At 37.4% G+C, this 25,726-nt stretch overlaps 1 protein-coding gene across 4 annotated transcripts in view; it reads right to left on the bottom strand.

The window, feature by feature from the left end:
* Nucleotides 1-25,726, bottom strand: part of GRIA2 (glutamate ionotropic receptor AMPA type subunit 2) — an 82,561-nt gene that overhangs the window by 23,172 nt on the left and 33,663 nt on the right. For all 4 annotated transcript variants that reach the window (XM_048941093.1, XM_048941091.1, XM_048941089.1 and 1 more), the window contains exons 3-7: nt 21,645-21,884; nt 16,628-16,824; nt 13,122-13,175; nt 11,073-11,234; nt 196-363 (exon numbers count right to left, since the gene is read on the bottom strand). In XM_048941093.1, the coding sequence (XP_048797050.1) occupies nt 196-363; nt 11,073-11,234; nt 13,122-13,175; nt 16,628-16,824; nt 21,645-21,884 (821 nt within the window). The remainder of the gene's footprint in view (nt 1-195; nt 364-11,072; nt 11,235-13,121; nt 13,176-16,627; nt 16,825-21,644; nt 21,885-25,726) is intronic.

Here is a 25,726-nt window from a genome sequence, read left to right as displayed (position 1 = left end):
TATCACAAACATTCAGTTTAGACACTTTCTGTACCCAATGTAACTTAGCAAAGGAACAAATTCCTGATGCGGAGTTAATTTCCTCATTATTCTCAGCAAGATCCAGGCAGGTTAGAAGACCAGAAAGTTCTTTTCAAGCATTTATAGAAGACTTCACACATGCACTCATCTCAGCATTCATTCTAGGGAAGCTACCTGTTTCAATGCCCTTTCTATTTCTACACCATGACCCCAGGGTACAGCTGGATTTGCAAGACAATCTCCAGCATTTCCTCTTCTGGAGATCTCAATCCTCTGTTTACGCAAATTACGGAAAGCTTCTGTCATCACTTGCACAGCATCATAGGTCAGAGCAGATGTATACTGAAAAGGAGTGAAAATATTTCATTAAAAAACAGCTTCAACCTCAGTATAACTTCTAGCATTCTCCATCCATTTGACACAGGAATACATTAAAAATAAAGATGACAGTACGCCATCCTTTCGTTTTGAGGTCACTGCCATCTGAGGGGCACCTGCACTGATTAACGTACAGTGCTCTCCAGAAAGATAAAAAAAGATAATGCTGATAAGCCTGAACTGAAAATTTACAGCTGTTTTCATGGTGTGAATTCCATTCATTTCTCATCACAAATGTGTAACACTTTGGTGTCCAGATATGGCTGAAGTTCACAGAGATGAAAAGGGGAAAAAATAACGTTCGCTATTTAACCTGAGTATGCCTTTAGAAATAAGATTTTTTTTTTACTCTTGTTACACTCTTCATTGGAGGTGCATTTATATACAGAACTCAAGATACATGTCATCTTACATACAGACTCACAAAACCAAAGTATATTGGTATATACATGTGTTTAAATTATTGTTACAGACAAAGGATCAGGAGAGAAGCTGTTTGCTGGTAGGCAGTATCTAGGCAACCCTTTGAAAATAATACATTATGGGCTGTGGTGTCTGGAGGAAGACATGGCAATTCTCAAAGAATGAAAGGCAAGGAAGAGTCCCACGTTCCTAATCTGACAGATATAAGGAGCTTTATACCTTACAACTTTTGAGGTATCACAGAAGAATCTAGCCATCATACGCATCAGCAGCTGGGGCTAAACAGTCAAAAGTAGTTATCTGCAGGTACTGGAAAACTCTGCACTGTAACTAACTGAACAAAAATCGCATGTGCATACACATAAGTCCTCACTTAGGTAGACGGATTTTATGAGTCCAGAACATTACAGAACATTACAATTATTCCAAGTTTAACACCCATTTTTGGAAATACGGGACAGAATATAAGAGCTTACAGCCTTATGAATGAATGCAATGATCCCTATGAAGGCTATTAGATGCTGAAAATACATAAACTCTAAAGCAGTGAGGAATGATGTATTGCCTCTTTGCTTCAATGGCTCAGACTTTAATGAGAATTTTAATTAGCTAGCTCAAGCCATGCAGAAGGCTGTTGTAATTCTAACCAAAGCAGTGCTCTGAATTGAGGTCATTTTTGTATGCAACCACCAGACCTTGGAGAGGAAGAAAAGAAAGGTGGAACTCTTTTTCGGATGCATAAACTTACTGGATGATTAATGTGAATATTCTCAAGAAGGTTCTCACAGCGGTTGGTATGAAAACATTTAAAAGGATCAGAACAACAGGAAAATAAAGTAAAAGACCAGCTGAAATTGACATTATTTTCTACCACTGGAGTTGCAGTGATGAAATGAGAACATGCATTTATAGATGAGAAGGTAACAGAGAGAAGAAAAGATACTGAAATACTTTCAAGGGGACCAGATAGCAAGGCTGTTTCAAAAGTAGCTTTTTCATTATAGAAATACATATAGAAATACACTGTTGCATTCTGAGAAAAGCTTAGCATACAGCACTGTCATAAACCACTCACACATTGAGTGGCAGAGGAAATACAGCCTTGAAATTCAGAAGCTGCAATGGCATCTCAGTTATGTTTCTTTTGATAACTGGGATTTTTTAATCCTTTACCTCAGCAATATAATCCTAGTGTTACATAATTAGAGGCCTGAACATCCACAACTCAGTCACATATTCACTTTGTGCAGGGCTTTGCCTATTGATTCACATCTATTTCCGCGTACAACCACATATGAAATTCACATGTGCTTTAGGTTAAATCGTGTTTAATCTAGGAATCTCAATATATTTTACAAACACTTCACACCCTCATGCTGTAGGGGATGTCACAAAAGCAAACATCCCATTCATAATTCCTTGCACCAGCTCCTAATAACCTTCATGGAGATTATTACATTTATTCATTAAGGTGTAGATAGTTTTTAAGACTGCCAAACTGAAACCTCATGACCAAATAAGAGACCTGGTGACCATAAACAGGAGGTAACGTACAGATAACATTTGCTCAAGCAAATAGATGAGTGTGCTCGTGTGCCTGTAAGTGTAAAGACAATTGTCATGAGTCAAAAGATGCATTAGCACTGTCTTGATTCACTTCATTATATAAGAGATTCATTCAGGTTCAAATCTGCATCATTAAAATCAAAGGGAGCAAGACCTGGAATATTATTCTCTAGAAATGGAATGGGGTCTTACAGACTACTACTTTCACAGTGCTATAAAACTAACTTCATTTCAGTTACTTCCAATTTTAGATGATAAACTGAGTAAAATTTAATAGAAAATACTATTGATACTATTACACAGTTCCTGCAGAATTGCCGGTAATTATTAAAGCCTTGCAAAGAATAAGCAAGAAGGTGCCCTGCATTATCATAATTCTGGAGCTACGATATTAAGATGATAATATAAACTTGAATGCTCTGAAGTGCTCTAGGATTTGCTGTCACTTTCTATGAAACATGGACTGCATCGTGACTCTTGCCTACGGATTCCATTAATTCCTTTTGCAGTGACTTCTGCGACTATTAGAGGAGCCCAGGGTAAACAGCTCAGATACAGATGTCTATGCTGTAGACACAGTAAAACAAATGAAAACCACCCATGGGGACTACAAACTAGCAGTTCAGTCCAAAAATAACAGTGAGAAAGAAACGAGTAGAGACTGAGCCAGAGACCACTGCACAACACACCAGGGAGACCTCAGCTAGAATGGCTTATACAGCTGAAACAGTGTTCAGGAAGGCTGAATTCAGATTAAACAGGTATAGAAGAGGGCTCTTCATCCTACATCACCAATAGAGCTAAAGAAAAATACGATCAGAAAGCAAATGTGAGTATTTTCCTCAGCTGGAGGTAAGATTCAAAGAGGTAATAAAGGAAGCACTCCTTGTTGCAAGTGTAAGTGGAGAAAAGCAGATGATCAGTATTTTTCTTTATATTTAAACAATTTTAGCATACTCAAATATAAGCATAATATAAATCAAAGCAACATATACAATAAAGACTCAAAAGTGTGTCTCTGTATTTTGTGGGTATACAGAAGACTGCCTTACTGCTCTGCACCAGCCATTTTTTTTCCAATGATTCGCTAAACAATTCATCACCTTGTTTGCAATATTTCAGTAAAGTACAGAGGCTAATTTGAACACATTAAGTTGTCACAGACGTTTTCTTCCTTTAATAAGCACATGGATCTTGCAGGAAAAAAAAAAACAACAAAAAACAAATTAACACCAATTACTTGCTTATGAGTCCGTGGTGCTTAACAGAAATAATAAAAACAATTATTTGAATTTGAATCTGCAGAATTTATTTCTGAAAAACATTACTTCTAATTCATCCCACTGTTTGAGGAAACTAACCACCCTGATGAAGTAATTGTAAAATCTCATCTGTTCATGTAATTTTACCTCCAACCTTAAGACGAAAGCAGCTGCAAAAGATCAATGCAACTGCTATTGATAATTCCCTTTAAACAACAAAGAACTTTGTTGTTCTTTGAGTCTTTTTACTCATAGACGTATGATTCCATAAAACTCTTTTTTTTTTTCCTTCAAATACAATCATAGAATCACAGACTGGTTTTGGTAGGAAAGGACCTTAAAGGCCACTCAGTCCCACCCCCCTGCCATGGGCAAGCATCCAGCCTTGCCTTGAACATCTCCAGGGATGGGATGTCCACAGCTTCTCTGGGCAAACTACTTCGGTGCCTCACCACCCCCTGAGAAAAAAAGTTCTAATATCTAACCTGAATCCCCTTCTCTTTTAGCTCAAAACCATTCCAGTGTCCTATTTACTATCTGCCCATGTGAAAAATCAGATTTGAAATGGCTTGAAAGACCTATTATGAATGTTGAAGTGCAAGTACAATAAATTGGAAAATTCAAACTGGCTGCTGCAAACTAAACTAATATGCATATGTAAGAGGCTTCAAATAAGATCAAGAATGAAGCTACGCTGTCTTCCTAAAAATGAATCTGAGTGTTCAGAAGCATCTTTAACTAAAGTGCTATTTAGGTCTGTGGGTATTTAAAGGCATTTTGTAAGAGCAAGTCTGGATGCAACAGAACACAATCACCTTCTTAGTCTACAGAAGAATCCTTTTAAAAGCTAAGAACAAATACTAGTGTATTACCTTTTTGTCCACTTTCCATTTACAGCAATGACCTTTTTTTGCCACTCTCAACATAAGAGCAGCTTACCAACCCGTGTTGTCCTTTTTCTTCACTGCTTTGCCCTAAGAACACCCTGGAACCTCTTTCAGTTCACAAGGCACTTCCACTTCAAAAATTAATAATTAAGGTAGTGATAAATCATTAAGTATGTGACTAAAAGAAGATAGACATTTTTAAATGTAAACTGCTACTTATTAAAATATTTACTGAAATACAGTTTTCAACCACTGTTCTTTTATTGATTAAAACAGCCATTCAAGCATTATCATCTATGACAAATACCCCTGGTGAACTGAGCTTTCATCCAAGAAAGTTCCTGAGATGATTACAAAAATGTATCCCACATTACTTTCCAGAAGAAGAAACTCACGGTTGGTGTAATTAATTAAAATTATTTTAATAATTATCATTAGAGATTAGATATTTGGTATCAGCCACTTTATAATACCATGTGAATAGTAAGAATCCAACACTTCCAGCAGGCTCTTCAGCTATGCTATTTTTACTCATAGCCAGTCGAAAGTCCTACACAGATCCAAGGGAATACATGCTAGTAATTATCTCAGAAATTTAACAATACTGCTGTAGCAATGAACCCAAATTGAAATTTCAAATTCCTTGGATTAATTGGATTTAAATTTTAGACTAGCCTACTACATAAAGCCACGCTAAATCTTTGAGCTTGGTTTTAATGCACTTTGAATCATTATAAATGGAGGGCTATACAAGGCACGGGGACACGGTGCTACGATTTACCCCGCACAAATTCACTTACCATTAATAAATAAATCAACACACTGCCCTGTTCTAAAACTGCCCAGAACATCTAATTTGAATACTAATAAGTCTTTACCAAAAAAAAGTGCAAAACCTGCCTACCTACGTGATCAAGTCTCACCTACCCCAGCCAGCAAATACCCCAAGTATTTGCCTACTTTCTCTAGGGAAAAGACTGTCTCTTGTAAGCCTTTTCCTCTGAATTACTTTGAAGCAAATTAAATATGCCAATCTTACCTTACTTAGGTCATTGATTTAACCAAGAAGTAGCAACTTCCACTGAATAATAAACAGTTCATGTTTGCTACTCTGCCACCCCAGATTCTAGCTGATAATACACACAGCTGCCCAAGTACATAACTGAGATGCTGGCTGAAAAAAGTGGGCTACAGTCCTCAGAAGACTTGCAAGCACTTTTCCTTTGGCACAGTTCAGCCACTCACGCCTGTAGGACTGAAGGATCTGTGTCAGAAGTTCTTTCTCAGGGTCTGAGACAAACCTGCAGGTGATACCTCAGACAACTCACAGCTCTCATCCTTTGAGCTCTCTTTAAAAAAGTAGAATGAGCAATTACTTATACAAAGGAGTCTTAAGTTATTAAAAAGAAGCATATCATTTCACAATGAAACTTCCTGCACCCTTGTTCTTCACATATATTTTTATAAGTAGACAAGATTGAATATCAGTATTCAGAACTGCAGTAAAATCAGGTAGTTAGAGCTGCTAGATGCGTATTTTTATGTCCAGCAATCAGGAAACCAGAACACAAAGACAGAAAAATACACACCTCACAATTGCAAGACTACAGTTTTACAGAGCCAAAAAACAAGCAGTTCAGCTCCTGGTTAAGTTATGCAATATTATTGAAATGGATTCATTTTAATCATTATAAGTTTTTAAAATCCATATTGAATTGCTTGAATTTTGGCACTGTCAATCACATTTCTCTATTAAAAATGTATGTGATGCAACAGAAGACCTTACAACTTTTACTAAGTGCCAGGTGTTACAAAATCATTCAACATGCTGCAATCATAATGAGCATTCTCTAAAATGAAGGCACTGTTTAATTCACAAACTGCACACTTGTGCTGAGTAGTATCTAGATTGCTTCCTGAGTTTGCAGTCTGAAAAAAGTTTTTGCTGTCCTCTAAATGCTACTTATTTCTGCAAGCTGTCATATTTGTCTGCATGTCCTGTGCATTCCTTTCTTGAGGTATACCAGCACCTGAGGAGTTGAACCAAAAGCTATGCATTACTCCCTGCTCATTCTTCCTGACTTACCAGTTTCAGATCAGCAGTTTCCTACTTTTGCAATTTTGCCATGAACAGCACACTGTTCTGTACCATAAACAGGCATTTTAGATTCTATAATCACATTAGCTCTGATAAAAAATAGATCTCATGTTAGTTCTAGAATACTAGATTGCTGTTTAAAGAAAAGAAATTGAAAACGTGGAACTACTAAAGTAAAAAAAATCAAAAGAAAGAATAACATGATTTTGCTCTTAGCTACACATTGACTGTACATGGGGAAGGGATTACACACCTTAAAAAGCAATCTAACACATTCTGAACATCTGAAACATAATGTACCAGCATGATGCAGTTTAAGGCAGTGAAAATAACTTCAGTGGCCATTGGATTGTTGCCATCTTCCAATACAGTGGTGTTCTCTATGAGCTACTTTAGTTTTTCAACCAGGCAGCCACAAATTCTTCTCTGTGTGCAGGCTCCATTGTGTTTATGCCAGTAGAGAATAAATACTTCTTGCATTTACCAAGCTTCCAGTTGGCTTATGAAAGCTCACGACCAGATAGAATGACTTTGTACTCTGCATGTCTCACTAATGTTCAAAAGATATGAACTCCACCTGAAATTATACCAAAGGCTGCCCCCACTGTAAGCGTTAATAGGAAGTTGAAGCATTTGGATGTGTCATACATCATCTTAGGCATACCCTGACATTAAAGCTCTGAAAATCCTGTATGTATTGAAACTCACACACACAAAAAAAAGCATCAAAATGGGACTTCAATTTCTGTCTTGCTGCTCTGTGGACTGTTTCAAAATTTGCACATTACTGGCTCTTTAAAGAGCTGCATGCAGAGACTTGACAACACCTTCAGTTAAAACAGATTTATTCTACATTTAATTTGAGGTACCCTGAGCATACCAGCTTTCCTTTAGAAAGATGAGAAGTCCTTTTGAAAAAAGCCAGTAAAACAGTAGTTTCGAGTATCTTTCTGAATCTTTTTATTTTGTGCATTTATCAATACAGGCATAGCAGAGTAACAAGTCTTTTGTCACCTGTGCATTAAAAGTGGAATAATATTTCAATTAATATTTTATAAACTAGAAAGGAATATTTTTTGAAGTAATTTGATCCAGGTCTTCTTTTCAGCATCTGTGGTATTAGACTTCTACAAACTACTCTTCTGGAAAAGTGACTGTACTGGGGCTGTGTTCCACTGGGTGATGCTTCATAATGCAAAATGAACATAGCAAACCAAAAGAAAATTGCAATGCTATTGCCTGCAACAAAACATTCGCAATATCAAGGTTAACATTAACCTCTGACACTGGGAATTTGGAACTGGAAAATCTTTAAGGTTCCTTCTACTCCAAACCATACTATGATTCTATTAGTTACCAGCCAGAGGCATTCAAGCTTCTTTGAGTTATATATCAGTAACACAAAAATACTATAAACCAAGCTGTTTCACACAGATTTTGCTGTCATGGCTTTAGAACTCTAGAATCCATTGGAACTGGTAGCATAAGCTCATTTATGAACAGTGGCAGTTTGGATTACTGCCTTAAAATCAGAAGAGAGAAAGGTTATTCATTGAGATCATGGAATGGACCAAAAGGATGTTAATTTACCTCAACTACTTGGACATTTATATAGTACACCAAGAAGCACAGGATAACTCACATGACTAGAATACTAATAAAAAGGAATGGCTTGTTCGAGGAGAGGCAAGGAACACAGTTCCACAGGAATAGATGTAAAATCCTGTATTTTATAGGAATGATCAAATGCACAGACTGTCCCTTAGGATGAGAACTGTATAAACTGGAAGCAGTACAGAAAAGCAATGCAGCACAAGCTCTGGATGTCAGTGTGCATCTCATGACAAATGTAGTTGAACTGTGCCATGATGGTGGTAAAAAGAGTATCACAAAAAGCAGCACTGAAAAGAATGGCTCTGAGCCACACAAAGCCATGTACAGAGCAGCACTCGGCTGAGGTGCAGAACCCAGTCTGGAATTTCAAAAAAGATGAGTCCCAACTAGAAAGATTCTAGAGCAAGATGAGCAAAAGGATCTGAGGGCAGAAAATTCAAGGGAAGAGGGATTATTTAGTTCAGCAGGAAGGACAAATACAGCAGCCATCTTCAAATATAGAAGGAGAGTGTGCTCATACATAAGTAGCAGACAGCAGTAAGGGATCTGGAGACAAAGCCTAGCTTAGGTTAGACAAAAAAAGCAAAAAGCTGGTCTGTGTTTGCTCTTAAATTGAACATCTGGGAAAGCTGTGAAATCACTATCCATCAGGAATTACACAGGTGTATTCGATTCAGCCTTCAGGCAAGGAGGATGGACTGGATGACTGCTCGAAGGCCTTTCTTGCCCTGTTTCTGCTGTGGCCATCATTCTCCTCTGCCTCTAGGTCCCTTAGGATGGCAATGAAATATGACATCTCTGTGCCTTACACATAATAGAAGGGAACCTGACAAGTAACATCTGTACAAGGGCAAAAGATAGAAACCTATGCTAGGAAACACAGCAATTGATACAACCAATCTCTCCAAGCACTGCAGCAAACATCTACTCCCTCCCCCTCCCCAATACTCCTCTCACTTATAAATGATCAGATAATTTAATGTAACTTCTATCCAAATAGCAGTGCAATCCTATATATTCCTTGTGGAGATACTATGCAAACAAAGATAAAAATCAGATCGGGCATTTTAATTTAATTCAAAATGTGCTCTGAAACATGGAGTTTATGAAAATAATCTTTTCATTTATTTTTCCTATCCATAAAAAAGCAAACTCCAAAACTAGACGATATTCCAAATACTCTCTTTTATGGCCTTCAATTTCTAATATAATCAAAAGGAACGAAAAAGGAAGATGTAAAGATAGTAACTGTGATAAAATGACAAATTTATGTTGTAACAAATCACTGCAACTATTTTTTTGACTTATGCCTTTCACTGTGATTACTTCCAGACTAAGATTCTGCAACATTAGCAAAGGTAGGTAGATTTCATCCCTTGAAAACCAGAGACACACAAAAAGAATTTTACTAATCATCCACAGTCAGTTCATCCCTTGTCTTTTGCCTGAATGACAGAAACACATATTACACAAATATAAAAAGAATGCATCTAGAATCACAGAATTGCTCAGGTTGGAAAAGACCTTAAAGATCATCAAGTCCAACCACAACCTGACCATCCTACCCTACCTCTCACAGCCCTCTGCTAAATCATGTCCCTGAGCACCACATCCAAACGGTTCTTAAACACATCCAGGGATGGGGACTCAATCACCTCCCTGGGGAGCCTATTCCAGTGCTTAACAACCCTTTCTGTAAAGAAGTTTGTCCTGATATCCCACCTAAACTTACCCTGGTGCGACTTGAGGCCATTTCTTGAGGCCATTTTCATCTAAAGGCATGACACGGGCCCTAGCTTCTTCTGTCAAACAGTACATGAAAAATTTACTTGTTCTCTCAAAGAACAAAAGATTAAATACAAAAATAACCACAGAAAAATCATAGCTTCAAAATATGTTTTCAAAATACAGTATTAAAAAAAAAAAAAAAAAAGAACCCATAAGCTATCTATCTATCTACATATATATAATAAACATTAAGGTTGGGCACTTTAAGGGATTTCTGTTTCAGGAATTTGCAGCATGTTCCATTTCTTGCAGAAGGTTCTTATTCACCTTATTACCAGTCAAGAAAATACTTCATACTCAACCTATAAAAACTTACGCTTAGAACATTTGCCATTTCTTTCTTTTGTGGTGATACACTTGAGAATCACTTAAATACACTTAAATCATTTTTAATAAAATTTATGATTGCATTAAATTTCCAAAGCAATAATTGATCTCTGTAACTGCTAGATAAGACAAGAAGATTATCCCAGTTTTATGCAGAGGGACAGCTGAGGCAAGGAAGTTTACCTTTTTGCACAACGTCACATCTTGAGTCACTCAGACCTGAAATAGACCACAGTTCTGTACCTCAGGCACACTGTTTAATTTTGTAAGTTTTTGTAGGATTTAGTCACCTGTCCCAGAGCAACTGGTTTATCATTTCTTTGGTAGGACAGGAAGTGTTAGATCTGTGCTCCCTGAGAACATGTGTATGACTACATATGTGCCCCTCTAGAACATTTTAAAACCAGGAGAAAGAGACAAATCAAAAAGAAGTCAGCAGCTACTTCATATATCACATCAAAATATTCCTACCAAGTTGTCAGGCAAAGATTTACAGTTATACAAGAAAAACTGATGCTGTCTTTAACATTCTTTGACAGTGCAGTATCTCTGCTGAACCAGCACAATTATAGAGAATGCTAAAAGTACCCCAGAGAAAACATTAGGATTGGCACAGCTGATTTTGTCAGCTTTTCTCTCTTGTCTTTCTCATCCAATCCCATTGCTTCCTGTACATCCTGTCACAGTTAAAACAAATGCAAGACGTACCTTTATCGTACTAGTGTGTGCACCAGGATATTCTTTTTCCTCTAACGTTGACCAACGTTGTATAAATTTTGACACCAAAGGATCGTCGTAGTCAACTATCTGAAATCCTGAGACATTAGCTCCTCCAAACTGAATTTTGGATAAATCCCCATCAGTAAATCCCTGGGCACAGAAAACATCATGTCTGTTATTCCAGTAGTTCTGGCAGATCTCTCAGTTGCCTTATACATATAAAAGCATCACCATATGACGTCTATTGCAAATGTGTATGCCAAATGTTTTCTTCAAACAGGATCCAAGTCAAAATCCTGGGCTGCCAGCCAACAATGCCTCTTGTAGCTCAGTAGTCTTATACTTCCATAGAAGAAGTGCTACCTTTGCCATCATAACTTCCTTAGAACAAAAACAACTGTTAATTTCAATGGGACTACTTAGATTAGAAAGTCAGTAACAGATAGGAGAGCAAATTTTAGCCTGGCTGGTTGTTTTTTTTTAAAATATATAAAATGAAAGTGGGTTACACTAAAAGTTCATTTATGCAAATTAAATGAGGGATGTCTAATCCTGTCCATCAGTATAAAGACAATATAATCAAGGACTACATAAGTTTTCTTTCTGATAGAACACTTTTTGAAATCATCATCATATATATATGGCACATATATGAAATTTACCTTTACAAACACACAGTAAGCGAATATGGTAATAGATAGCTATAAAATATAATGATTCAATGTGCTTAAAATCTTATAGGCTTGAAAATCTTACTGTAGCAAGCCAAGTGATGGCTAAAATAGCAAGCAGTCAACGTAATGAAATACACCAGGCAACTTTCCAAAACGCTTATTGCCTTTGAGACTAAAAATATTTATACAACATACGCAGCACAAACACAGGGAATTTTCAAATGCTGTATGACTTTTTGCTTTTCTTGTGAACATGCAATACCTTAACTTCTTTGTTCTAAAAAATCAGTTAACAAATACAAATATGGATCCACACTGTTATACCTTTAAAGAGACCTTGAACTCTCAAAGCCTTCCTTCTTATATAGCAACATAGATAACTTTTCAGAATACTCTTGTCTGAAGGGAAGAGGACTTTTGATTAAAGGCTAGGAGGAAATATGGGCTATATATGAAGTGTAATTAGGCACGCTACAGTCATTCTGTGTTGTCAACTCCCTCTAAAATTACTATGAAAAACAGAATGTAAATCAGAGCAATTTAGGGGCTTTGCTGAAATTTTTGTTAGTCAAACCGTATCAAGCTCCAGGAATAAAGAGAATAAATAAATTACATAAAAGCATTCTCACCATACAACCCTCAAAGCTCTTTTGTGGAGCAGAGCAGTGGACATTCAAGCCCACAGACTTTGCTTTATCCATTGCAGAAAAAACGTATCAGATTCTCTAGCTGAAGTCCTTAAGTACTGTTGACTTTGATGTCAGTAAAATGGCCATTCATCTTTAAGAATTTCAAAAAACAACCTTGACAATTCTGAGAGTTTCCTGAACCTTCTCTTCCCCCTTAGGAACAGTATTAGCTGTACTGCCTGATTGTTCAAGGAGATATTCTATCAAACTGATTGCCACGCCAACCTGAGTAATGAGGATGTGTGAAGGTGAGATTCAGTAGTCCAGCAGAATCAAAGCTGAGAGCTCTGATTTTTAAAAACTAAAGCAGTGAGAGAAGAAACAAGAGTTATCTGGATGAATGCATCAGACTATGGTCTGGAAAGCTGTTTTTCTGATTTTCCTACCTACACTGACTTTCCAACAGTATGCAGAAAAACAGACAAACCTCTACTGGAGTTGCTGAGCATTCTTCAATCCCATTGACAGGAATTTAACAGGAAGCATTTAAGCTCTGAAAAGACTCAGCCAATAAAACAAACACTATCTGAACATGCACATATATTTAGCAAGAATAAATATATTTAGCTTTTCTTTATCTTCTAAGCATTCATTGAAAACACAGTACTAGTTTATGCGCCTCCATGAACAGCAAAATGTGTAGTGCAGGTAATTTAAATACTAAAACTGCTTACCAGATTTGCAATAATATAATGGTATCCTTTAACATGTTTACCAATTGTGATAACCTGTAAGAAAAAAAAGTACCCATGACAAAGAACGTTCAGCTGATAGGCAGACTAAGACTTAATCACTAAACATAATACGATGTAAAAGTTAGTTATGAACTTTATCATATGCAATAGTGAGTTTGTTGAGTGCTTTACTTTTATGTTACCTCATGAAAATACTCCCTGCTGTTAGAAATTTGTCATACTGAAGATCAAGCTCCAAAATCTGTAAGAGGACTTGAATGCTTCATATTGAAGGTTCAACCCCTACAGGTAGGAATGGGTACCACAGAGTAGATTGAACCAGAAGAAGCACTGTGACTTAGGCCTTCTTGCTTAGGTTCTGCTCCATTTGCAGCAGTTTTGTAACATTCCTTGAACCAAAAACTTAAAACGAAAAGCATTACAACATAATTGAAAGAATCCACATTATGAGGAAATTTTAGAAGCTCAAATTGTTGTTTGTTGTCCTAAAGCTTCCTTATAATCTCTCTCAAAGCCAGCTGGTGGTTTCTTAGCTATCTCCACTGGCAAGCATGTATCATGGATTTTTCTCCCATATAATCCTAATTAAGACTACATCTTCACAGGGAAGTTTGCACTTGGAAGCAAAACACTTCTCCAGAGAAAGGAAATGGGAGAAAAGAGGTCTCCAGAGATTTCTTCCATCTTTTGAACAATGAGAACAACAGGAGTGAACTCAAAGTATTTTTCAGCTTCAACTCTTACATAAATGGTTGTAATCTGGCAAAGAAGCTGTTGCATAGGAGGAAAAAAAACAAAAAAAAGAATGAAGGAAGAGCTTTGCAAAACACTGTATGTCTGTATAGTGATCCAAGGACCATAAAGCATTACTGGGACACAGCTTCTGAAGACAGTGAGATAAACAAAAATACTGAAGAAGGTTTGTTCAAGAATGGAAAGCAAGAAAGAAAGCAAAGAATTTGCAGCTCAATGTATCAAGAAAGCATATGATACTCCAAAATCCAGGAAAAAAACTGGTCAACAGAAAGCCCACTGTGCACTTCTCAGTAAAAGTAATAAGGAAAAAGAAAAGGGATTCTGATACAAAAGGCTGAAGGCACGCTCAAGAAAAGGCTTTTGCTGAGGCATGGGTTTTGGTTGTTTTGGGTTGTTGGTTTGGGGTTTTTTGCCTAGAATTAGAAGGGTTTTTCAACAAATAAATCTGCTAGTAAAGTAGAACCCAATGTACCTAATTGGCAGTTAGAAAAGAAAATCAGAATGACACAGTCAAAGAAACTCACAGGCCAAAAAAACTTACAGGTACTCCCAGAAATCCTTTCTTAGGATGATTATTCATTTTAGGTGGGAGAGAAAATTAACAGAAAAATAGTCATTTTAGCATTTATTTCGGACTACTTGAGAACATCAAAGCGGGGTTTACCTTAAGGTAAGGTAAGGGAGTCACAGGAGCAAAAAAGTAGGGATAATGGACTCCAGAAAACAGATCAAACACCAAAAGCTGGCAGGGTATCTTTCAAAGAGAATCTCAAGGCTAAACCCATGAGACAGCTGACACTTAGCAGAGACTAACAGCAAAGCAGAAAACTATTTTGATGTGAATAAATGATTGGAATTACAACGATCCCTGTGGCTGAGCCACAACTTTTAACACTCTTCAGTGACTTAGAAAATCAGATGAGCAGAAACAAGAGTTTATCCATCCATATGCCTTCAGAAGTGACACAGGTCTGCAGGGATAAAGTGAGAAAATCTAAATCTCAACTAAGGTACGACCTGTCAATGTGCAACAAGGGTGTGAAAAATATCCTAGAGATGCACTCAGAATAAGAAGCCAAAAGAAAACAACAGGTATATTACAAACAAAGCTAGTAAGAATGCACGGTAACTAAAGTGATGGTTCCTGTCATTAAAAAGCAGTACAAGGTGAAACTGAAAAAAATTAGTCTTTGTATCACAAAATAGATTAAAATTATATATCTGATTGTATAGATTTTAAAGGATATTAAGATGATAAACAGCCAGTGTACTCTTGTCAAAATCAAAATATGTCAAAGCAATTTCTTTCCTTTCTCTAATGTGATATTATCTGTTAGGAAGGCTGAGGAAACAGCGGGTGCAACACATCCAGCCTAATAAGGCTCTCATTGTGTGACATCATTATAAGCTCCTAAGGAAACATAGACAAAAGTCAGTGTAAGGTAAGCAAACAACTGTCTGATAAGTGGTAAGCAGTGTTTCTCTCAAGCATTGCTCTGTTCAGTACACATATTAATGACATTAAATTTATTGGGTTTTTTTCCAATCAGTATGATGAATCAAAAAATATAAAACACTGCAGATGGTGACAGAGAGAGGTTGCGAGTGCCCTGAAGGACAGGATCAAATTAAAATTTATCCTGAAAATTACAGAAATAGTTTCTGGATACAAGTTCAAAATAAAAACACACAAATAGAATGCATTCAGTTTGCATGCTCAAACACAATGCTCAGTGCCTGAGCCTCTCCAAGCTATGATCATTTTCACAGTGAAGACTAAAATAACAAACCCTCCAAAAAAGCTTCAGACTAAACCCAACCAAATGCAACTAAACCTAGCTAATATATTCCTAAGGATGATGCACTGTCTCACATGGTCAAGTTTAAATCAGTACAGAATTGTTCTTAGTCTTCCATTGCGCTGTGTATGCATGAAAGCAGTAAACAAGATAAAAAAAAAACAACGCTGAAAAGATCCATCTGGACCCACCTAGACACTAGGACTGAAGAGGTGGATTTGGAGGCAATACAGGAATTTGAATCAGAGCACTGTGATGCTGCTATACAAAGAAAATTCAAGTAAGTAAGTAAATAATTTTGATAAACAATATACAGGTGGGTGTCGAGATGGCATCTTTCTGCTTTGCTGAAAGTTCAAGAAGCCCTCGCTATGGAAGACAGTGTCCTAACTTGGTTATCACATCGTAAGACAGTGACAAAAGAAGAGAGAAAACTAAAACAAGGAACTATGAGGAAAACTGAATGAAAAAGATAAGCTGCTGATGCAGTCCTCCAAGATGTATAAGTTTTTTTGGAAGAAAAAAAAAAAAAAAAGATTAGAAATCACTTTCTAGGTACACAGCAAAATAACCCATAGACTTATATATCTACCTGTAAAGCACCATTTACAATAGCGTAGAAAGTATATATAATGTAGTAAAATACCTAGACAGATTGCAAAGTAGCCCTAACGAGATCTTTAAAAAATAATCAGGATAGAAAGCCATACCAGATGATCCAGAGAGAATTATCCTGCCTTTGAACAGAGGGAGCAATAACAGGATTTGCATGATCTCTTTCTGTCCAGTGTGTATGTGGCTCTCAACAGAAATCTGTCACTTCCAGAAGATGTATAATGACCACAAAAACAGGATTGACAGAAACGAACTCATTATGCTTTTTACAGAATATAAATAATGGCCATAACTGAGAAATAGGGAATAGCAAACCTGATCAACAATGTCGTTGACTTTATCGCGCTCACAGTCCAAAATCACTCTCCTTTCCTTTTTCACCTCTAGATCTTGGAATAGTGAACGGTATGTTTCATCTTTTCTGTCATTGTTAATGTTTCCTACGTTGATAGCAGTCACTTGCCACTTCTTCTCAGCTGCAGAATCCAGCACAGCTTGCAATGTTGATAACCCTAGTGATGCACAGGAGAAAGCAGAAGGTATAACTGACAAAGCTTCAGGACTAACAAGCTTCTGGAAGATGATTTATGAGATTACTTATTTAAGATTACACAATTGTTTCAACTGTCACATGTAGCTAGAAATCAGAAATGCAGATATGCGTCCAACTTTCTTGAGTGAAAATTCTATTTAAACAACTGGAAGGGATCAGAACAGAGCCTTATAAGGACAATATTTTGGTTTTGCTTCAACTTTTTTTCAGAAGGTGATTTTGCCAATTCACTGATTCACTGCTGGAATCCTATGCACTCAGAATGAGGTCTTCCAGGAGAAAAATGATCCAATTACAGAAAGAGGATCAGCTCTTTATTACTAAATTCTATTTAACTGTTCCTGCTCTCAATACTTAAGCAGCAACCTATTTAAATCCTGATCTGAGGCCTGTGGCAAAATTCTCATGTTTCAGAGTGATGAGAAGTTATTATTTCTGTTGCCTATAATCACAACCCGGATAACTGAGCTATTATTTCTGCAGACCACAATCAATCCCTGATAATGAAAGAAAATTTGATTGCATGTATTTTTTTTTCCACATAGATCCGTAGGCCCAGCATTAACACCTAGCAGCGGTCTGTAGGTTTTTGCTGCTATTTTAGCATTTTGGCATATTTCTGGAAGCTATGATGTCTGCACAGTTTCAATTGCCTACAAAACACTGTAAAATCAGTGAAGATTTCACTTGACTCATTTTTCCTTTTCAAAGATTAAATAACAGAGAATAGAGACGTACATTTGTGTGCAAAGAAATGAAAAGGCATGTAAAAGGAAGCTTCAAGGATAACCCTCATGAGAAATGACAGTGATTATGAACATAACTGTAGAAAGAAAGTACTAAGAATCAGTTTGCCTCAAAGTTTGTAAACACATTAGTCAGTTTTAGCAATTCAGCTTCTTGAGCGAAAGCAGTAATAAGGAACAGCAATACATATAAGACTGGTCATCAGCAAAGGAAGAAAATGGCAGGCTTCCAAAAACACAATTTCAATGATATGTCAGATAGTTCTGGCTTTCTATACTGACTTTAGAAAAGACTGATAGGAAGTTTATATGTCACGCAATGAGTATTTTAGAATAATAGACAGCTACAGTCCAAGGGCACACAAACTATTTATGACATGTTAAAGACATGTTTTCATTTCCCAGAAAAAGATAATGAACATAAGTGACCTAAAAGACGTGAAGAGTATCTTAAAATATTATCAACTATTCAAAGTAATTCTACACTTCAAAAAAATGTTCTTAATGGCAATTCTTTACTTGCGTTCCTTTTTAATTCTTTTGGGAGATCACTCAAGACAATAAAACAATTTCTGCTATTGCAGATTTTTCGTTTTCTGTTCCTGGGAATACAAAACCCACATTCAATTTTGCTTTTAGATTACTGGTTTTACTTCTTAAAACGAAATTAAGACTGAATTATTGTAGAAGCTTTTTGTTCCAATTTCAAGAGGAAATGTCAAGGCATTTTCCAGAGGCAACTTCTTTATTACACATCTCTGTGATATTAGAAGTAGTCATGTGCAGCTCACTCAGTTGCTGAATAACACTTCCTAACATCAAGACCAAATATTATAAAAGGGAAGTCTTATTCTGAGAGGTACAAGAATAGTTCATCTTGAAAAAATATACTTTGGATGAAGCTAGCAATGAAAATTTCAATGCATAACAAGTAGAGGAAAAAAGAGCAAGGAAAATTAAACTAACTTTCAGAAACAAATGCTTTTGCAGGTTCCTAAAAACCCGAAGTTCTAGCATGTGTGAACAGACTCGTGTAGTGTGCTAATTCCTATGGGCTTGGTTTAAACATGTGTCAAGTTCTTTTGCTTCAAATCATCTAAATTTTATGATTCTTCATTATGAAGTGCGCTGTTTGCTTTGCTTTGTTTGCACATTTTTCAATGTTAAATCATCTTTATTAGTAATACAATAGTGAAGACCCCAAAGGATCTGATAATTTTGCAGTGCATACTATTCGTTTAGTGGCATTCTGTGTTTAACAGAATAGTGTTTAACAGCTTTGCTTCTTCCACATACCTGAAATTAAAGAAATAGTTATAATAAAAAGATCCCCAAAATTAACAAGACATTAAATATAATCTGAATCACTGTTTCAGATCTGATTTAGTAGATTCTAGGTTTCCAAACATGTCCTTCTAAGAACCCTTTGCACCAAACAGAGTATCAGGCACAGATTCATTTAATGAGGGCTACTAATGGTACTACAATCCATTATAAGGAGTTCCTATATTTTTTTCTTCTGATCTTCCACTTTTCCTAGGGACTCTTTTTCTTTTTTTTTTTTTTTTTTTTTTTTTGGAGTACCCTCTGCAGTGAGCAGATTTGTTGCTTTTTAGTGGTGACAGATCTGTCATCCTCAAACAGTTTAGTTTACTCTGAGAGCAACAACACAACAGAAAGTGGAAAAAAAAAAATCATTTACAGCAATGCTTTTGAGGAATGATCTCTACAGAGTAAAGGAAGTAAAAATCTGCAGAGGACAAAATACTAACAACTCCAGTTGGTGGTTGTGACTGCATGAGTATTTCCATTTGGGAACTTCATGTACCTGGACCACTTACAGTTAAGATGAGACAGACTGTTAATTCTGTGAGTCCTGAAAGGGAGGAATGAAAAGAGGCTGACTAAATTAGCAGCTCTGTTACAAAGACAATCTTATGTTCATGTCATTGCTTTCTCCAAACTGCACTGCTTAGTACTGGCATCACAGAGAAAGCAAGGAGGATACAGTGTAAGCCACTTTATAAGACATCAAGTGCCACATTAAACCAGAAATAGCTTGGACATGCACACAGTGAATGGCTTAACTTCTTACAGACAAGAATGAGATGTGAAATTGTTCTGCGCTTCATTCAGTCAGCCTCCAGACACAGAGGAGCTGTAAAAGTTGCAGTAAATTTTGCTTTTGGAATAAGTCATTAAACTAATTTCTATTAGCTTCCACAAGCAGTAAGTCTTTTTCACATCATTCCTGAAGGAGGAAGCATCTAAAATTATATGTAATCCCTTAAGTATACATCACATTAACACTTAAACAAAAGCGTTTGGAGGAAGTGTGAACCCTGTCTGCTGAAGGTCTGATGTCATCAGAAGTGCTGCCTCCATGCTGCTTGACTCTGCACAATAGGCTTAGAGCAGGCAGTGGGAGCACTGATTTCACTCAGCAGAAAGGCAGGAATTTCATGCCTTGGAGCTCACTATCACTGGGGAGCCTTGCCTCAACTAAAACAAATACAAGAGAGAGGCATCATCAAAAGGTGACTACAAACAAAAGTTTCATGCTATTATTCCCAGCCATTGGCCAGAGCAGCCACCAGGTGTTTTTCATTATTTCCTACATATAAACCACATGCAGGTCATGTACCACACGCTGCTAGCTGATTGACAGAGCATTTCACATCTGTCCTTTCTAAAATGGCAGTGAATGTTTCAGATTCTAATATGATCATTTGAAAAGGATCTGCAACAGAAATAAGCTTGGGGTTCATCAACCCACATGACATTACTGCTGAAGGCTACATGTCAGCTTTAGTTTTTCTTACTTCAGGGCTCAAAACAGTGAGAATGAACTATTTTGAGGTATTCCCTTCAGCATCTGAGCAACTTTTAACATTTAAAAAAGCATCAGAAGGCAGAGAATTTAACATTACTTCATTACTCAATAAACTGGTGTATTTAATATTACATTAACCAACTTACAATCTTACAGGAGTCCACCTTACGATTTCATGTGCATTTAACTCTGATCAATGGCCATGCAGATAAGACACAAGACGGCCTTCTTAAAGGGAAGATATGAAACTGGGAATATAAGGAAGTTGGTCATGGACTACTGGACTAGGAGGACTTGAAAACAGAATGATGACAAGGGAATTCCACAAAGGGCAGTCAAAACAAAACATGCTGTATGATGCTATTTCTCCAAAAATTGATACATCATCATTCGCAAGTAATTTTTCACAGTTCATAAATTGTTAGGCCACAATTATTACACCCATAAAAGGGCACTGCACTTGTGGAGGCTGTACCCCTGAAAAAGTTGCCCATAAGCAGTGGATTTGGGTTCATCAATAAAAAAAAATAATAAACAGCAGGGAAGAACTCAAGTACTGTCAATGGTGGCTTCCAAGGGAGAATGGACTGCATCCAAGGCTCTTGTTTGTCTTCTGCTCAGCTACTGATTTCATACGTTGTGTGGAGTAAATCTGTGCTAGCAGACATTCCTTAACTCTACTGAAATATAGCTGAAGCACAACTCAGAGTGGGTGGCATCTTCAGGCCTCCAATAACAGGACAGCTACCTCTGGAGCTCACAGTTCATAAGGGTAAACTCCAGCAACCAGCTATAGATGCAGCATGGAAAACAGCCATTAGGTGAAAGAATGAGCTTACTGACGTTTGTGTTTGACTCTAATTTTAAATGGCTCAAAAGCTGAGTGTGGATAATGAGCATCATTACATGAAAAAGTATCTTAGCCCTTTTATTTTTTTAATCCTTAGGATGATTATTTAAAAAGACAAGAACTCACAGGAAGTTTCACAGCAAATAATCTCATAACTTATCAGAACATGCTTGAAATTCTGCTAATGCCCACTATAATTTCATTCTCATTTAAACTATTTTCACGTCCTAAGAAACCATTTGTAAATTTAAATGTTTTTGCTGTATTCCTCTCCTTGGTTTCTAAGGCAAATTCAGCTTTTCAGCAAGAGACTACTAGCAAATGGCATACAGATAAAAACTGGATCTCACCTCTGTCGCTGTCATATAAATATGCAAACTTGGTCCACTGGTAGTACTCGATCAAACTAAGGAGAGCTCCCTTGAGGTCAGGTCTCATCTGAATGACAAATGGATGTGTTCCATCTGTTGGGAAGCTCGGAGTTATGAAGGAGACGTGAAGAGTCCCACAAAACGATGTTATGGTGTTTACAGACTTCTTATCATAGAATCCAAAAATAGCAAAGACTCCTCTTGAAAACTGGGAGCAGACTAGGAGAGAGACAGAAAAACAGTTAGGTGGGAATTCTTTTTTTTCCAGAAATGCACTGAGAATCCTATTGTGTGTATATATCTTAGAAATAATGAAGTTGTCTAATTTCACAATGGGAAAGAACAGTAATGCTATGTTATGGAGGTAATTATGTGCTAGCATTATTAATCAGTAATATAAAGCTTTCAGTAAAAACAACAACTAACATCAAAGGTGTGGCTTGCAGTCCAAGCTATTTAGAAATTAAACACACCTATATAAACATCGATGGCAGCTGGAATTTATAACATGAGTCATTATGATCACACATATCAAAGGCAGCAGATAACTTTTTTGTCACGTCAAAAATAAATTGGTTCTGAGATCAAGACTCCTTGAGCTTTTTGTGTAATTCTTTATATTGCCCCAAATTAAAAAAGAAAGAAAGAAAAACGTTCAAAGCCAGAACTAGAAGCAAATCTCTTAGCTGCAGAAAATAAGTTGATTTGTTTAAAACTCGAGTTTCAGGCATTATTTTAATTCTCTGTGCTTTCAGATTCAGCAAAAGCTGGTCTTCCTGGATGACACTTGCAGTCATGCTGCAGAAAGAATAACCTCAGATGTAAATCACCTGCTGATTATTCAATTTTCATCACTTGAGACAATTCAAGCCAGCTGATGAACACTGCTGATAAATGCAGCCTGGAGAGAAGCACTAGCTCTTCTGGGTCATCCTGTTCTTTGCTATTGCAAGTTATATTAGTGCCTAGGTTTTAAAAACAAGATAGATTGAGGAAAAATTCCTCCCTGATTAATTCTGAGCTATCACCTACGCATTCTTCGGTTTGCACACTGTCACCTTGAACAACAGGCAAATCCTTTCAGACAAAGCACCTAGCCAGCCTCACTGCAAACCCTGCTACACCTGACCTGCTGATAGCTGTAAATCACTACATAGCTGAGTCTAACTTCTCCTGGCTGTTTAGAGCACTAAAGAGCACCAATCCTTGAATACAATTCACATGTGAGGGCAGAAATAAATTGACTTATTTTTGAAGCTTCTCACATTTGTTATTTTCTCTTTTAAAGTTATCACATCCTTACTAAAATAAAAACAAAAAAAAGCCCCTTTATTCATGTTATTATTAATTTCTATTTACTTTGCATGGCTTTTCCTGTCTACCATAGAATCACAGAATAACGTGAGGGGAAGAGATCCATAAGTCCAACTCCTGTCTCTATGTGGACGACCCAAAATTTATATTATGAGTGACAGCATTGTCCAGACACCTCGTGAACCTGGCAAGCACAGATCTCAAACCGTAACTATTTCTATGCTTCAGTTAAAAGTATCTAAACAGCCTGGGTGAAATTCTGAGTCCAACAACTTCAACACATCCCCTGTTAACTTTAAAAAGGTCAGAATTTCACCTCAGGTGAGAGGATAGAAATGACTAAAAAACAACAATGACTAATGCCCCTGTATAAAAGGATGCTGCGCAGCCTACCAGGACAAGAGTACAAGACTTTATCTATAATAAACACAATATTTACAAGCGCTGCTCTGAAAGTGATGCTTCCTATTTTATTATGTTGGCTAGCAATGTCAGAGACAGATGTCAGTGGCATGTCAGTAGAGGCTGAACCTTCCCTCCAATATTCCATTACATCTTGTTGCCATGTGACAGATGGCAGCAGAGAGGCGGTCTGACAGAATGGTGGCTGACATGGAAGTGTGTATGAAGCCAAAGCGTGCCCCTGAATTCCTCTGTGCAGAAAAGACTGCACATGGTCACACTGATGCTTGCTGAATATTGATGGAAACCGAACAGTGGACGTCAGCACAGTGAGCTGCTGTCTGATATGATTCAGCAGTAGCAACAGTGGGTCACCTCCTCTGGTGCAGGCTTACAAGCACAGCCTGCAGACTCTAGTTTCATGGCTGGCAAAAATGCATAGCTAACTGTGGTATGTTGAAAAGTAATGCTTTGTGGCTGAGAATTCGCTTGGTCAAACGGTATCACAGAATCATAGGGGTAGGTAGGAACCTCCAGAGATCATTGAGTTTGACCCCGCTGCAAAGCAGCCCCCTACAGCAGGCTGCACAGGTAGGCATCCAAGCTGGTCTTGAATATCTATGGAGAAGGAGAATCCACAACCTTCCTGGGCAGGCTGTTCCAGCGCTCTGTCAGCCTCACTGTGAAGACGTTCCTTCACATATTGGTACAGAACTTCCTATGCTCAAGTTTAGGGCCATTTCCCCTTGTCCTGTCCCCACAGACTGCTGAAAACAGGTTAGCTGTGTACACTCAAGATATTTATAAGCTTTAATAAGTTCACCTCTGAGTCGTCTTTTCTCAAGGCTGAACAGATCCAGTTCACTCAGCCTTACCTCATAAAAGAGGTGCTCCAAGCCCTTTACCATCTTTGTGACCCTCCACTGGACTCTTTCCAGGAGATCTTTGCCTTCTTTTTATACTGGGGAGCCCAGAACTGAATGCAGCACTCTAGGTGAGGCCTGACCAGAGCAGAGGAGAAGGATCACTTCCCTTGCCCTGCTGGCTACATTCCTTTTAATGCACCCCAGGATCCCATTGTCCAACCAGGGCACATTGCTGTCTCAAAGCCAACCTGTTGTCCACCAGAACCCGAGTCCTGCTCTGCAAAACTCCTCTCCAGCAAATCACCCCCCAAGCTGTACTGACACTTGCAGTTATTCCTTCCCAGGTGCATGACTCTACCCTTACTTTTGTTAAAGCTCATCTGGTTTCTTAAGTTATTAAATGATTAATAATTAATAAATTAATTATTATTGTGCTCTTTGTACCTGCTGTAGTTTCTACAGTAATAACTAGGAGGCGTTACCATTGGAGGGACATATTATCTCAAGTCCATTCGAGATATAACACTGATCAAGTTGAAAAAAAACCTTCTGAAAAGGGCTGTGAATTTTCTAAACAGCTTTCCTGTTTGAATTACCTCTAATACCACTGGACAGTGCTTGAAAAATGAAGGAGCTCTGCACCCATTCAGGAGGACGCATGCAACTAGCCCACTCTCTTCCAAAAAGACCCAGGAGTTTACAACCCACAATCCTTACATTCAGAAAATCATCCGTCCATAATTGTACACATTATCTGAGAAAGCTGAGTGCCATCCTCTCAGTCTCCCCCACACCAAGCCAGGGATGAACAGAAAGCACATCCTTTGGCTGAGGAAATGAAGTGACAGCATCTCTATCTGCTTACACCAGTTTAAAAGCACAAACAACTCCAGTCCATCCCTACAACTATCAATATAAAAGCATAAACACTGTGTGTTTCTCAAACTATTAAGAAACCCGCAACAAAGATATAAAATCATTTAATTCAAACAGGAAAACCCAAATGATAGAGCAAAACTTAGGCAAATCTTAAAAGTAAGCACATTATGCACTCTAGCAGATATTAAGATTTACCATAAAAAACAGGATAAACTTCAAAAGTTTATGAGCAGTGATCAGTGTTATGGTTGAACCGAAATTCCTCAGTTCTATGCTTGCACAGGTGAAATTGCTATTAAAGATCAGCACAAGGGCACCTGTGCAACATAATAAAAACTTGCTACAGTTATTATTTAGAATGTCACAGGATAAATGCTTGCAACTGTTTTGGGACTCTTATTCTCTGAGGACAGGAGGGGAAAGAAGAGGGAGTATTTTTAAGTACGCAATGGTGATCCAGGGGTTATAAAGCAGAAAGTGTAGATCTTTCTGGCAGGGTTCATACATTAGACCACCAAGTCTACAGCCATGTTGTTACTGTTGGAATATGTTAGTTTTTATGATAAGTAATCACATGCTGTTCATGATTATTAGAGTAAA

The sequence above is a fragment of the Lagopus muta genome, chromosome 4 (assembly GCF_023343835.1).
Source record: "Lagopus muta isolate bLagMut1 chromosome 4, bLagMut1 primary, whole genome shotgun sequence".
Lineage (NCBI taxonomy): Eukaryota > Metazoa > Chordata > Aves > Galliformes > Phasianidae > Lagopus > Lagopus muta.
This window is presented reverse-complemented; position numbering and strand designations above follow the sequence as displayed.